Here is a 16,180-nt window from a genome sequence, read left to right on the forward strand (position 1 = left end):
GAGGCTATTTAAGCATTGTTTAAGCTAATGTTTATATAAGCAATTTAAGCATTGTTATAAGCTGATGTTTATTTAAGCGATTTAAGCATTGTTATAAGCTGTGAATATTCAGTGAAGAGGGAAAATTGCTGCTTCGGGAAAATCCTAAGGTGAGTAAAAAGGTTGATCTAGTATTCGAGGCAAGAAGTTGGTCTTAGGTAAGAACAGGAGTGAAGGCAGAGTAAATGGACTTAGATACAGGTAGACTGGTAGGTTTAAGGTAACTTAGCAAAAAAGCTCGAGGATATTATCTTAAATGACGATTTGTACATGAATCATGAGGTAACCACATTATTGTTATATACGAATAATAAAAGTGATCAAAATAAATTTGAAAGTCCTTGGGCATCTTCACAAGCCAAAGGTTAGAGGTTATTCCCTTTTAACAGATGGAAAAGCTTAGGTGCCCCTAGGAAGCTGAGACCTCAGCTAAATCATATTAAGACTCAAGAGTGATAGAGAATAAGGCTCATGAGACCTGATTAGTCTTATTTTCAAATTGATTAGGACTTGAGAACTGATTCTTCCCTTTAGAAAGGTGAATTTCAGAGTGAGAATATACTATAAAGTAGTTTTAACTGGTTAGGAAATTTATAATGTTTTTTAAGGACAGTGAGTATTAGATGTGCTGAGTCCTAATCACACCTGGTTTTACTGTGTTAGCCATTCCACCTCAAGTTTAGGAGTGGAGAAAAGACGGAAAGAGGATAGTGAGGGCTTAACCACATGGGCTGTGCTCACTCTTGAATGCCTGGGGAGTTGTTTGCTACAGTAGAAGACATCATTTTTCTTTGCCTAAGATATTAAAGGACAGAATTATTGCCACATTTGCTTTCTGTCACAGAGCTAATGTAAAATCAAGATTCATTCTTTCCACTTCTCAGAGTCAAATCTGCCACTTTAGTATTCCACTGCATCTTTTTTTTTTTTTTTTTTTTTAAGTTTGGAGGATAGGCATGTTGGAAGGAAGGCTATTGGACAAAAAACTGGATTGGAAATTTCATCTGGAGACCATATAGCATTTTAGGATGTAAAGTAATTCATGACTAAGTCTCTCATAGTACAGGAGAAAGAGTTTGGAATAAATATTTTGGCTCTGAATGGTGACCTGGTTGCTCTGAATTTAAGCACAGTAGAAGGAAGTACATCAGCTAAAGCAGTTGCTTAGCTTGCAGGCTGAAAAATCCTCCCAAGTCACAATACATGAATTAATTTTAAGCCAATAGAGCAATATATAATTGTATATTATGTAATCTAATATAGTCATCTTAAATATAGAACTTTAGCGATTAGAGTACATTTTTAAGGAGTTGTGTGAAGAATTTCTTCATATTCTTTTATGTGAATTGATTATGAAAAAGTATATAGTTCTGATAAAATTTCAAATCTTCCTCATTGGGAAATTTGAAAAGATTTGAACACATCCCTGTGAATATTTCAACTAGCCTCCTACACTATTTTCAGCTGTCTTCAGTTCCTTATAGAACAAGACAGAGAATTATGTAAATATAAAAAAAATTACGTGCAGATCACCTCTCATCGTGGACTCAGCAGCATCTTTTGTTCTCTCTGTCAAAGCCTCAGTTAATATTAAGTTTCCACATATGCCAGCAGCTTTCCAGTTTCTAATTCCCAACAAAACCTTTGCTTGCTGGGTTTGATCTCCTAAGAAAAAGTGAAAACAGTACTTATCTCTTTAGGATTCTGATGTAATCAGACCAGACTGTTTCGTTGTTGAATTCTGTGGCATTTTCTAGGATCAAGTATGCTTCATGTGACTTGTACTTCCTTATATCTGAATGGCATAATTTTTGAGCCTGCTATTACTGTGCAGAAACCAGAATCAATTGAAGAACTGAGTCCAATTCATGAAATTCATGAAATTTACTTAAATTTCATGAATACTGCCCACTAATTTTCATTACTTGCTCCTACCTTAGGACCTTTATGTTTGCAACTCCCCTCACCATTTCTAGATCTTACCTGACTGGATGCTTTCCTATTCAGGTCTCCATCCTCACGTCCTCAGGGAGGCCTTCTTGGCTGTTCTAACCTAAAGCAGCCCCTTCCTATGGTGTCACTTCACCATTTTATTTTCTTCAAAGTCCTTGTTGTTTTCCAAAATTATCCTGTACTATTATTATCATCATTAATTACCAGGATTACCATTATTATCCCAACAACAAGAGTACACAAATTGAGTTTTTCCTACATGCCTTATGCAAATCATTGTGTTTTATGCAACATTTTTGTAATGACAACTAACATTCATTGAATACTTACTACTCACCAAGCACTAGGCTAAGCATTTATTATACTAAGCCAGGTCAGTGTCATCTCTTGCTTGGACTGCTGCAGTGGCTTCCTAACTGGCCACCCTTTTTTCATCTTAGCCTCTTTACGGTTCATTGCCTACATAGCAGCTAGTCATTCTTCTAAAACACAAGTCAGGTACATCATGATCAGCTTTCAGCATCATCATTCATGTTTTTGGCCGTCCTCAGGTCCTCCCAATGGCTTACAAGCTCCTATGTCATCTGGCCTCCCACCACCTCCTTGCTGTATCTCTAACCTCTCCTTGCCGTTTTCCCCTCTGGCCACGGTCTCTGAATCATCCTTTGCTCAAATTACCACCCACCCCCCTGGTATCATTTCTCCCTTCACTTAGGTTTCTGCTGAAATGTCACCTTCTCATAGAGGCCTTTCCCTGCTCACTTATGTCTCATTTCTCTTCACTCTGCATCATATTACTCATTTGTCTGTCTTCAGTAAATACCTGTTGAGTGTTTATTAAATACCAGGTCCTGTTCTCAACACTGGGTATGTGAAGTCAGTACAATGGGCAGAATCCCTGTCGGCATGGAGATATGGGGTAGGCATAAAATAGACTCAATAAATAGGAAGCACATAAGGTCACTTTGGGAAAGCTAAAGCAAACGAAAGGCTCAGGTTGATGAGACAGGAGAGGGAGAGTTAAGTTTACAGTAGGGCAGTCAGAGGAGGCCTAGGGGAGACAATGGACATTTTGCAAAGTCCTGAAGAAAGTGAGGGAGCGAGCGATGTGAATAACTACATGGAAGTGTGTTCTGGATGGAAGGAACATTGAGTTTGAAGGCTCTGAAGGGAGAGCATGTCTAAAATACTCAAGGAGCAGAAGGCGAGGCTGTAGCTGGAGGATAGGAGCCAGGGGGGGAGGGAGGTGTGGCTAGAGAAATGACAGGGGTGCCAGATAATAGCACTCAGCGCACCCCACCTCTCTGTTTGGGAGATTTTGAACAGAGGAGCCTCCCGAGCTGACATGTCTGGCCCTTGTGTGGAAAACAGAGTTTTGGGGAGCAAGGTTTGAAATAAAGGGTCCAGTTAGAAGATCCTGAAAAGATTGGAGGGGGTAGGGTCAGGTCAGGATGGCAGAGTAGAGATAGTGAGACCTAATTGTGGTCTAGATATATTTTGAGGGTCAGTCCTAAATGTTTACTAAGAAATTGAGAAATAGAGCAATTAAGGACGTCTCATGCCAAGATATTAAATCCAGACCACTGGAAGGATGTAGATGCCAGTACCGAGATAGGGAGGCAGTAAAGGGACAGATTTAAAGTGGAAAGAAGGTCATGAGCAGGCCTTCAGTCAGCATTCTGGAGCTCTTGTGGGCATGAGAAAAGGCTGCTCCTGTAGACTGATTCAGTAGGCACTGTCAGAGTGAACTGGATTTCAGGCTCCACTCCTTCCCTTGGCAGGGCCTCTCTCTACATAGTTGTAGGCAATGGCATTAGTCAGGGACTTTGCTCTGGGCCATGGTAAGTTTGTAGCCATTGAGATGCTGATTGGGCTGCTGGGTTCAGGGAGGCAGAGAGACTACAGATGTAAGGCTGTGTCATGAGACCGCACCTAGCTGTTTTATCTTTATATTTTTCATATATTTGTGTATGTGTTACATTGTACATTAGATACGCTTTATTTACTCATTCATTGTCTCTGCCCTCACTGTGTAAGCTTGAGGTGAACCATGTCTGGGTTTACTACCTAGTTGTGTTGTGCCTGGACCCAGCTCAGTGCCTGGCACCTGAACACTGATTAACGTGGTACCACTGCTTCCTACTTGTCCTGTGGATTTCATGAAATTGAGTGCATGGCCTTAAGGTCTAATTGTCAGTTTGTCAGACATTCCCGTTTTCTGCTCAGTACTTCAAGTCCAAAGAGGTTTTAAAACCCTCACCACTGAAAACCATTTGTTATGTGATTACCAAAAGGAAACTTGAGTTCCAAGAGGCCATAATACTTAATCAAGATTGCCTTGCAGCCAAAAACACACGCTAAAATGATGGGGAAACTTGAAGGAAAATGATCCTGGTTTAGATAGCAAATTCCTTTCATGATGACTTCTGAGCTTCTGGCCTATTCTTGAGGGGACTGTTAATACTTCGCTTTCACGTTTAGATTTGCTTGTTGGTGAGGGTTTACTTTTAACTTTACTCTGGTGCATTGAGGGTAAGAATTCCAATTTTATGAGAGGAGGTAAAGGGTGACTTGATTCAGTACTTCTGTTGTATTTATGCATTTAGACTTAAGACGGGGGAAGATAGATGCCCAAGACCTTCACATTTTTATTTGGAATGGTCAGTAATGGCTTTGCACATGAGGTGAGGTTTGAAATGGCTCTGTGTTCTTTAGCTATTGTTGTATAATGACAGACCACTCCCAAATTCAAATATTAAGGCTCATAAGACTATGGTTTAGATAAACTTGATGGGACCCCCTCATGAGTTGAGTAAGCAACTGCTTAACTTGGCTGGGCTCTCTCACATATCTGGTGCCTCAGTCTGGTCTAGCATGGCCCTGGCTGGGATCACTGGGCTGCCATCCTGCAGTAGGCTAGACCAGACTTACTTACATGGCATGATTTCAAGAGCTAGACCAGAAATGCCCAAAACTTCTGGAGGCCTTAACCTGGACCTGGCACAGCATAAGTTCTACCAAATTCCATTGGTCAGAACACAGTTGAAGAAATAGACTCAACTCATGATGGAGAAGCTGTACAGTCATATTGCAAGAGTGCAGTTAGAGACCATTAATTGGAGCTATCAGTCTAATAGATGGCTTGAAGGATAAGTAGGTAGGGTTTAGAAGGAGGACATGAAGTTCCTGGTGTGAACCTCCTCTGGTCTAAAGAAGAATGCACCTCAACTATCCTGCATCCCAGCTCCCTAATGTCTGAGAAACACAAGAAGTATAAGCTTCTCTATTGGCTTGTAGGTTTTAATTAATCTCATTGGATATTAATTAATCTCATTGAAAGTGCATCTTTCTGGAGAAGATTTCATAGAATATATATATATACACACACACTACACTGTTTCCAAGATGCTTGGCATACAGCCATATTTCTGGATCATTGGTGTTTTCACAAGTAATGATTGTCTCCTTCTCTTGTAGGATTATGCCCATATGTTGACCTGTGTTACTGAAAGAGAAAAGTTTATTGTGCCCATCAAAGCTAGAGGTGCACGAGCCATCATAGATTTTCCAGACAAGCTGAATTTTTCCACTTGCCCTGTCAAATACAGCACTCAGAAGACCCTGCTGGTACGAAACATTGGCAACAAAGATTCTGTGTTTCACATCAAAACTCATAGGTATGCATTCCTTCAGCTCTTGGGTTTGATTGATTTCTAGCTAATCTAGTCCACACATGTAATTTCCCAGAATAGCAATCAAGATGCAACTGCTTATTATAATCTTCAGTTGCAAGGATGGGAGACCTCCTTGACATGGGGCAGACTTCCTCTTCATCCCATGAGAAAACCAAAATTCAAGGTTACCTATTTGGGTATAAGTGGTTTTCTGAAATGCTGGATAAGAGACTGAGCAATAGAGAGATTGCATAACTTGCTCAAGAGCACACAGCTAGTAAGCGAAGGTGTTCAATGTTAATCTGATTATTTATTTGGTAGCTACAGTGTAGTAGACAGTGAGACAGTACAAATATGGCCCTCAAGGACCTCTCTTATAAGACAGGAAAGAAGAGTTGTTATGGGACATGAAAATGCTGGCTGATGAGCAGGACCATAATAAGAGTGGCCAGCCTGGGAAGACAGGAGACAGAAGGTCAAGTTCTTTTCTGTGGCTTTTTGAAAAATAGTGCAGATCCTGGGCTGGATCATGAATTCATTTTCATAGGGACTTTATCTGTGGAATCCTTTGCTAGTTTAAGGATACATCTCTTCAGAAAGGATTAGCATTTACTTCTGCCTGGTTACCAAAGGTTAGACCACATACACTGCCCTTCTGGGAATTTCTTGGCTTAGGGTTTCCTGGACTGAGCATGCATGTCTGAACCCCAAACCTGTAGAAGACACGTGTCCAATATGAATTCCCTAGAGTCCCTATTTCCCTCCTTTAGAACCAAGATAGACATTTTTCCTTGTGCTAATGTTTTGGTAGCCTTTGACGTTTCTCAGGTTTATATGGGGATTTTGTTGCCAGTCCCCCTCACTTCACCATCCCAAGACCGTGTCTCCTAGATTAGCACGGCTGTTAAAACCCAGGCTTCAAGGGCTCAGTCGCCTACTGCTCTGGTTCTTATTTTCCTGAGGATTTGAATCCTGTGGATTTGCCTTTTCTTTTTTTTTTCACATGCTTAGCTGCACATTTACATAAGTTATTTTTTTATCCAGACTTCCTAGGTATTTTCTGGTGGGATAGTTTTCACGTTACTTGGTCTGCTATGTTATAAGCAGCAGGGATGCCATAATGTAGGTTGAGGCACATCCCACAGGAGGGAATTTGTGCTTAATTCTTACATGTGTCCTAGGAGCATCACTATCTGTAAACCAGTTCATGTAGATTCAAGTTTCTGTCTGATATCATTTGTTCCTGGCTGAAATATACTTTAATATTTCTTGTAGCACAAATCTAGTGGATATTCTATCAGTTTTTGTCTACCTGAAAAAAAGCATATTGTCTTCATTTTTGAAAGGTTTTTTTCTCTATAGAATTGTGAATTCTGTATACATTTGATGAATATAGAATTATATATACATTTTTTAGTACTTGAAATATGTCACTTTATTGGCTTTTGGCTTACATTTTTCTAATGAGATTTTAGAGATTTCTAGCTTTGTTCGTCTATAGGTAATTATATCTTTTTCTTGGGCTACCTTCAAGATTTCTGAAGATATTTGGTTTTTAGCAGTTTAAATGTGATGAATCTAGGTGTGGATTTTGTTTTTGGTTATTTTTTAAGAATTGTATTTTGCTTTTATTTTGTTTTGATCTTAATCCTGCGTGATGTTCTCTGAGCTTCTTGGATCTTTCCTTATTTTTGGAAAATATCAGCTATTATCTCTTCAAATACGTCTTTTGCTTTTGCTCCATCCTCTTTCATCATTTCTTCTGCTTGTAGGAATGCTCTGCCTGCCACAGGTGAACTCCTCAGCACACGTCTCATCTTAATTAGGAGCAGAGCATTGCCCATTTTTGTAGGCCCTGCAATGTCAGCTCTCTAATGGGTTTGAGAAAAATTGTGATTTTGTGGTTTATCTGGCATTTTTCATTGTTAGGGTAGGAGAAACACTCTTTCAAGCTTTCTACCTTCTAGGTGGAAGCAGGACTCTGACCCACTTTAGATAAATCAGTCAGCAGAGGCAAAGGAAAAGCTCTTGTCAATCAGTGTCTCCTCAGATTGTCAAAGTACTTATAAAGTTTTTGTTTGCATTTTGTGGTGAGACTCATATTTTGATTGAAGGGAAGGGAGCAAGTTGTTCAACTGGCTCACTGTCACTTAGAAAGAACCAATCTCTTTTCATTAAGAAAAAAGACCCTTCATAACCGCCATCCATAATACACGTTAAAAACTTCCTGTTACATTGGTATTGTTCCAGTGAAAGAGAGAATCCATGTAAGGTGGAAAAACAAACACAGGCAGCATATCTTCCTGAATTGTTTGGCTGAATCTTCAAAACTACACATAAATGGCAATACATTCATATAAAGTAAAACAAAATCACAGATTTAATAGTATGAAGTTGCAGGAAAAGATCTAAAATTTTGTATCCATACAACTGAAAGTGAATCATAATGTGGAAACACTTCTAAGGTAAAATGGTGAGCTAACTCAAGGACTAGCCAGGAATCATGATAACATTAGAAACTCTAGTCCCACATTTTAATTTTACAGATGAAAGAAGTAAGGTCTGAGAAGGGAAACGACTCCTTCAAGTTCTCCCAATAAGTTAATAATAAAACTTGGATTGAAAACAAACATGGGCCAGTCCTGGCCTTGTTTACCTTAAGATCCATTCCTTGCCCTTTTAGACTTTGCTCAGCGTCAGTGTTGGGCTGTGTTAGCCTCCCTAGCCTGTGGACCTGCTGTATTCCAGCTGTGTTTGTCCAGGGGGGGTGGGAACTAGAAGGAGGTTGGAGAGTGGGAAGAAGTCAGAGTATTTCTCTTTCTCCCTTTCTGACTTCAGCAGAGGCCCCAGCAAGCAGCTGCATCTCCTCTACCGTTCTAGCTCCTGTCAGACAGACCTGCCATGGTTCCAGCTTCCACCCGCTCCCCAGGATCTGCTAATACTTCCTCCTCTCCTTTGGTCTCTAGCCCAGTGATGGAAGTGGCTTACTGCTGTTACCAATCCCTGAGCTAGTTTACCATCTTAAGTTGGGCTTTTCATAGCTTTCATCTTCTATATGATCAAATCTTTCAGTTGAATTTCCTGTTCATTTTTGTTTTCCTGTGTAGGTTCTGCACCAAATGGTACTTTTACATTCTTTCCTCTAAATGTGTGTATTCCAACCATGATGTCGATTCTGCGAGTTACTTCTAAATCCTTCCAATAAATCCCCTTTCTGTCTAAGTTCGCCAGAATTGGTTTCTGAAGAATGCAGCTGATTTTGTGGTCACATTGTATTAAATCCAAATGTCTGGGGAGATCCCCTGATGACTATCTATTCTAAAAAATGCATAGGTGATTATGTTGCCCAGGCAGGACTGAGGACCCCTCTTTCATTGACAACATGATTGTCAACAGACATAGTGGATCAGTAATAGTTTGGGAAGTCAAAAAGTCTTGCTTCTTTTATGGTCATTATACAGTTAGAAATATCTCTTAGGAAATTGTTTAAAAAAAGCAAATCATATTATTTTCATTGAAATAATGGCTTAATTAATGGTTAAGTTTATAAATAGGTTCATATAAATAACAAAAAGTAAAACTCTTTATGTGTCTGTTGCTCCCATTAGAATATGAGCTTCTCAAATGCAAGGATTTTATCTCTTTTCATTTGTATGTCCCCAGCATCTAGCAAAGTGTCTAGAATAAATAAGTGCTCAATAAATGTTTATAGGATGTCTAACCAACAGTATATCACAACAGCAGAGCTACAACTATAAACCTCCATAATAATTTAAAATAAAAAACATGCTCCAAGTACTATAAAAGAGGCATAATGTTTTTTTACACTATAAAAGGAGCCTCAATGTGCTGTAAAATATACAGAGAACACAAACAATAAGTTTTCAACTTTATTACAGATTTGACCTAAAACTCTTGTAGGTACCAGAATAACTTTGACTATTAAAGTAGGATTAATTTTTGAAGGTGAAATAGAAAGAATGAAGAAGCAATTTTAAAATCTAAAATCTCAATTTAGGAATCAATTAATAAGAAAGATTCTCTAAAGAAAAAAATACTAATTTCATATTCAGTGTTTAATATAATACAACCAATATTTAGCCTTCTGCTAAAATATTGAATCATTTGGATGGGATATTTTAGTTCTTATGAGCAGTTCATAGTGAATTGAACAAAAACTCATAATCTTTCTCATGGCTCATGATTTTTCACAAACCTGAATTCCCTCCCTGATCAAGTATGCAGTATTAATGAGGATGTCAAAACCAGACATTCTGGTAGACAGAGCCAGCCTTATACCCTGGAGGAACAGCACCTTTTACCTCTTTGTAAGATCATTTTCTGGTACTTGATATTCTCTAGCCTTTTCTGTCTGTCTGCCTTTAGTAAAATGAAGTACAGAATCAAATTATAGACAATGTTTAAGCACCAGAACTTAACACACTCTCTCCAATTAATGTCTGATTTATTGAGGAAGCTTAGGCAGCTCTAAGTAGCAATGACTCTCCCCGGTGACTTTCTAACCACTGAAGTTTAGTGTAATGTAAGCCCAACAATTAGCACAAAAAGGAAGAAACTGTTACCACTCTTTAGAATTAGGATTTCTAGAGGTCCTAAGAAGAATCCCTTTGTCCATAGAAAATTAATTTAGGTTCTGTAATGTAATACTAATTCATTCCAAAACTGTTGTTTTGCTACTGAGAAATGTTTGAAAAGAAAATGAAAACACAGTGTAGGAAGAAAAATATTAGGAACAAGGGAAGCAGAGATAGAAGAAAATACTACAGTGTTTTTCTCAAAGCCAGGAAGCTGGGGCCAGTTCTTAATTCTTTCTGAGCCTTTAAGAAAGAAAAAAACTTTAAAGACAGTAAGATTTGCCTTCATCTCCCATCAAGTAGAAATTCTTGAGATACCAGAAGTCTGCTCCTTCTGTATTCCCCCGAAATGGTAGAAGATTAAGTAAAAAATAGATATATTTTTAATTTCCCTTTAAAAGTTGATTATAATTCAATTCAACATGTTTTGAGAGGCTCGTATGAGTAAATAGCTGTGCATGGGCTGGTGAGAGACACAAAGATAAATCTAATCAGGTGGTTTCCACATTCAGGGATAGTTTGGGGAGATAGGGAGAACTTGAACTTGAAGGCAGGCTTCCATCCCTGCTCTACCACTCACTAGTTGGGTAGCTTTGGGCCGGTTGTATGTGCTTTTAGAGCAGACATTTCTCGTGTCTAAAATGCAAATAATAGGACCTACTTTCTCAAGGTTTTTGAGGATTAAAAGAATTGACATATATGAAATCCAGCTCTTGAGTAGAGTACATGCTCTTGAAATTTTGCTTTCTCTTTCCTTTCAAAAGTCTCTAGCTATTGAGAGAGACAGGCATGAAAACTTATTATAGTACAAAGTAAAAAGTAAAAATAAAGTTACAGCTTCCCCTGAGAGGAAGGAGACTTTATTAATAAGAGGGAGAATCTGGAAAGATTCAATTTAAGAGGTAACTTTGAGTCTGGGCTCTGATAGGTGACTTTGGAAGGAGTATGATGGGGAAAACACTGAATGTTCCTATAAAACTCAAGCAGTTCTGGAATGTGTATGTAGGGGGCACTGTCTGGCTGGAAGGAGGAGGAGCTGCAGTGCTGGGAGGGTTATGGGTGAAGAGACTAAAGCCCTCCCATCCGTCCACCCCAGCCTGATGTGAAATGTGACAGGTATACAGGACATTTGGACAGATGTATCTGTTTAATGAGGAAGCCAAAACCGGTTGGAAGCAGATTACTTGGGACTTTAAATGTCTAGAACTTTGAACTTTATTACATAAATTATGGGGGCCACTGAAGTTGTTTGAACAAGGTGTTATGTCCTCTGTTTTTCATGATATCTCTGGAGCAGAGTGAAGGATGGAAAGGACAGTGACAAATACCTGATCTCATCTGAATTCTGAAGATCATCCTTTGTCTCCTTTTCCATCTAGGGGCTGCCAGTGAGGGAGATAACAGCAGCAATAACAAAAATAATGACAAAGATCTGTTTAGCTCTTCCTATGTGCCAGACTTATTCTAGGCACTTCACCTATGTCAGCTCCTTCAATTCTCACTACAGTCCTGTGAAATAGGTGCTCTCGTTACCTCACTTTGCAGGTGAGGAGACTGAAGGTTGAGTAACTTACTCAAACTCATGACTGATGTGGGTTTTGAACTCATTCAGTTGACTCCAGGCTAGTAACTACTACCTTATGGTGCCCCTACAGCAGTGCCTGGAGTTCATCGGAGGATTGGTGCCGAAGGTACAGGAGATGGACAGACAAAGGAAAGGGAAAGTAGTGAAAGAAAAGGGCAATCCAAGTGGAGAGCACCAGAGAAAGTTAACAATTGTCCATGGTAGGAAGCACTTGAGATCCTGCAGTGATAATCTCAGGTACCACCAAGTGCTACCCAGACTGTAAGCTCCGTACCCTCAGAAGAAAGGTTAGGTTTTCTGAAATTAAGTTCATTATCTAAGGGAAGATTTTAAGGAATGAAGACTCTAAAAATGCTTGCATTGAAGTAAATAATCAGAAACAGCTTAGCCTGCCAGATACATTGTCCAGCACATTACTTTGAAAAACAAGCAATTCAAAGAAGTGAAATGGACCATGGAAAGAATTAAATGGGCTGGGTTTCCTGTTTTAAGAGGAAGAGATCTGAAAGTTATTTAAGGTACATCATGATCAGATCCACCTTCTCTCTTACTGCTCCTTTCCAGGGCAATTAAACTCAATTATTTCCTGTTCCCAGATCTACCCTACCTCTTCATAAGGTCTCCTTGCCTAAATTCTATTTTCAAGAGACAGATGTCCCCTTTTCAAATGCTCTCCACCCTTTTCCAGCTTACTCTCACCCAGGAGGCTGACCTATTTAAGAGGTCAGTAGGCTCCTATGCCTTTGGCTTTTGATTGGGGTCAGTCAGTGGGAGCCCCAGCAGGCAATCAGACAAAGGATGTGAGGTCAAGACACTTTTCACTCTAGAGTCTTATGTGTGAGGCCCCCTGGAATGACTGTAACTCTTGACTAAAGCCCTTGGAGTCTTCTCTTTGGCCACTGGTAGGTTTCAAAACCACTCCTCCTTCTTGGCTCTTTGGGTATTTGTGCTCTTTGGTAAGTGTTCTACTGTTAATAACCCTCGGTGATCGCATTGTCTCCTGTAGTTTCCCGATATCCCTTCACCCTTTTATTATAAATAGACCCTTTGTTAAACTGCACTCATCTCATCCTCATGCAATTGTGTGATCACTTTTCTTTTGAGACTTTGATACGGTTTTTCCCTTGTAAAAACCTTCTCTTCTCTGAACTCTTCCCAAAACTTGGTTTTTGTCTCTTTGAAGGTGCTGTTCTTTTGCAAATTACAGTATTTGCATACATGTTATAAGTCCATCCTTCACTGGAATCACTCAGTGAATGTTCAAAGAATGGCTAAATGGCAAGGATACAAACAAGACTGTTATGCACCATTTAAGTTTTTCTTACATTTGTTGTTCTATATCTGTCATTTTAATATTAATATACAGATTTTTCACATTAAGGAGAAAGTAGAATTCTGAACCACAGAATTGTGATGTAGGGTGTGCTCTGTCTGCAGACCTGGAACTCATGTCTCCTGTCACCTTCCCCTCACACTAGTCAGCAGTGTGTTCTGATGGTGTGTGTCTCCATGTGTGTTGCAGGCCCTTCTCTGTAGAGCCATCTGTTGGAACTCTTAATGTAGGAGAGTCCATGCAACTGGAAGTGGATTTTGAACCACAGACTGTGGGCAATCACAGTGAAAGACTTATTGTGCATTACGACACAGGTATGCATTATTCTTTGATAAAAGTTCTACATGTTATGAAAGGTTGGATGAAAAACATGATTAGGCAAAATAGGAAATGGTTATTTTGAATGCGTTAGATTAAAGCTAAGACCCACATGGTGAAGAACTAAAGAGTAAATGCCTCCAGCAGAAATAATGTTGAGCCACATATAAATCCCACCTACCAGCTTCTCCAGTGCTTGAAAGCCTGAGAAATACAGGCTCAGAAGGAAGGGAAGGAACCAGTTACCCAGAAGTTACACTGGTAGACTGAGGTTATTTATATGTAAATGTAAACTTGAAGATAACTTAATACTCCTTGGGCTTTCAGTTTACTGCTGCCTTGGTCTAATATTTAAAAACTATAAACTCCAGTTCAAAATGTTCTTCTGTGTGCCCTCTAGTCTGTGTAAGATCTGGTTATTTAATCCTTAGAATATGCAAATGTCTTACTTAACATCTTACTTAAACCTGGGGCTTTGTTGCTGCTAGCATTTTCTTAAAGGCCTTGCCCTGCATAATAATGAATATTCACTTACTGTTTTTGCAGCTGTTTGGTCTGTGGTCATGTAGATTGCATGTACATTATGCCAGTCTCCAGAGTTGGTTTGCAAATTAATATATGTTACCTTGTTGTTGTTGTTCAGTTGCTAAGTTGCATCTGACTCTTTTGTGGCCCCATGGACTGTATGTAGCCCACCAGGCTCCTCTGTCCTACTATTTATTGTTTTGTGATTTTTCTCACTTTTTCTCATTTCTTCTTTACCCATTTATGTTGATTGATCTAGACTGTCTTCATCAGAAGGGCATTGTAGGGAGAAAAGAGTGCACAGACAGGGAAAAATCAGCAAATAACATCTAGGTCACATCTATGCATTGTCCCATTCAGTAATTTCTTCTTCAGTGAATACTCATCTGCTGAGTTTTAATTTTTCAATTACTTATAATTATTTTAATTTCTGAAAGTTTATTTGGTTCTGTCAAATCTGATTGCTCTCTACTCTTATTTTTCATATTTTCCTTTTATTTCTTTAATATAGTAAATATAGTTATATTGTATATTTAGTAATTCAGACATACTAAGTCTGCTCATCTATTTATTTGTTTATTTTGTTGTTTGCTGTTTCTTATGGTTTTCTATCATGGTATCCGGTAGAGGAGGAAAAATGTCTTTTTTCCCTCTATCCATTTTGTTTTTTAAGATGTGGCCCCTGTAACAAAGGAAAGATTAACAAGAGAAGAACATAAAAATGTATTTAATATAAGTTTTATGTGGTATGTGAGCAGCTGGTAAAGAATCCATCTGCAATGAGGGAGACCTGGGTTCGATCCTTGGTTTGGGAGGATCCCCTGGAGAAGGGAAAGGCCACCACTCCAGTATTCTGGCTAGAGAGTTGGATGGACTGTATATGTATAGTCCATGGGGTTGCACAGAGTTGGACATGACTAAGCAACTTTCTCTTGCAACTTACTTGAGCCTTCATAAGAAATGATCTGAAGAAGTAGTAAAATCTGAATTCTTCATGCTAGGTTCGATGAAGGGCAGAAGGTTGTGGGAAAATGTGATAGGACCAAACAGTGTTTGAGCTAAGCATAGTAAATTGAGGGAAACAGTAAGGCCTGTTAATTCAGATTCCTCTTGGTATCCTTCTGTATTTGAAGGTAAACATACTTCTTTCTACCCGGTGTTGAAACGTACATCTCAAATAGAGGATCTTATTACCTGCTTCAGGGGAGGTTAACAAAGTCCCTCTTGCACCTGCCATTTCTTGTATTCCTTCAGTTTGATATATTTAATATGTCAAGGTGCCATGCTTTGTGGTAGTATGTTATAGATCCCATCATATCTTATGCCTCTTTGTGTTTTATAATTTTTGGATTTAGCATCGTCACTTTGGGCAGGTCCTGGACTTTATGTCCTGTCCTAGGCATCCAATGTAATAGTTAAAACAGAGGTTCAAAGGATAACAAAGGCTGGTAGGGCAAAAGACAGCCTTGGCACTAGATTATTTCCTGATATTCTTCATTTTGCTTTAATGTCCTTATTTTCCTATCGGGTTAGTAATCAGTTTTAAAGTAGTTTGAAAAATGTTTTATTGAGTATTTTAGTTATTTCAAATCTCTAGGTTAATATGCTGCTTAAAACTGACTCTAATATATGTCTTTTTTCACCTTATGCAGCTGTATTTATGCAGTAGTTAGACTGCCCATACATCATCAGTAGAATCAAAACTTGAGAGAAGACAGTGAGCATCCAATCTAGTCCCTAGCTTTGTTTGCGCATGGAAAACTGACAACCTAAGAAATGAAGAGACTTGCCTGTAGCTGATATCAGTAGTCAGGAGCACAGTTAGAACCCAAACTCAGACTCTCAGCTCTCGCGCGGTGCTTTTTCCTCCATTGTGGATCATCTCCCTAATCTCTTATATTACTGCATACACATTTTTACTCCCTTAATCTGTTGACTTTAAAATGCAGCTATCTGTACATTCTCCTAGCAGCCCTCAACCTGGATTTTGCTTTTATGTAAGTATTTGGATTGCCACACATACTTACATTTATAGTCCCTTGCTAAAGAAAGTGAATATTTGTATATTAAAATTTAGTCATGCATAGAAAAGTTGAATTCCTACACTGAGGTTCTGGTGTCAGCTTTGATTTTTGAATAAAGTCATTTTCTAAAGATT

General features: G+C 38.9%; 1 protein-coding gene across 1 annotated transcript in view; it reads left to right on the forward strand.

Annotated features, from left to right (window-relative positions):
• HYDIN (HYDIN axonemal central pair apparatus protein) overlaps positions 1-16,180 on the forward strand; it is a 501,386-nt gene that overhangs the window by 222,082 nt on the left and 263,124 nt on the right. The window contains 2 exon segments of the mRNA XM_061138904.1: positions 5,470-5,669; positions 13,369-13,493. Coding sequence (XP_060994887.1) covers positions 5,470-5,669; positions 13,369-13,493 — 325 coding nt within the window.

Source organism: Dama dama, chromosome 4 (genome assembly GCF_033118175.1).
Source record: "Dama dama isolate Ldn47 chromosome 4, ASM3311817v1, whole genome shotgun sequence".
NCBI classification, from domain to species: domain Eukaryota; kingdom Metazoa; phylum Chordata; class Mammalia; order Artiodactyla; family Cervidae; genus Dama; species Dama dama.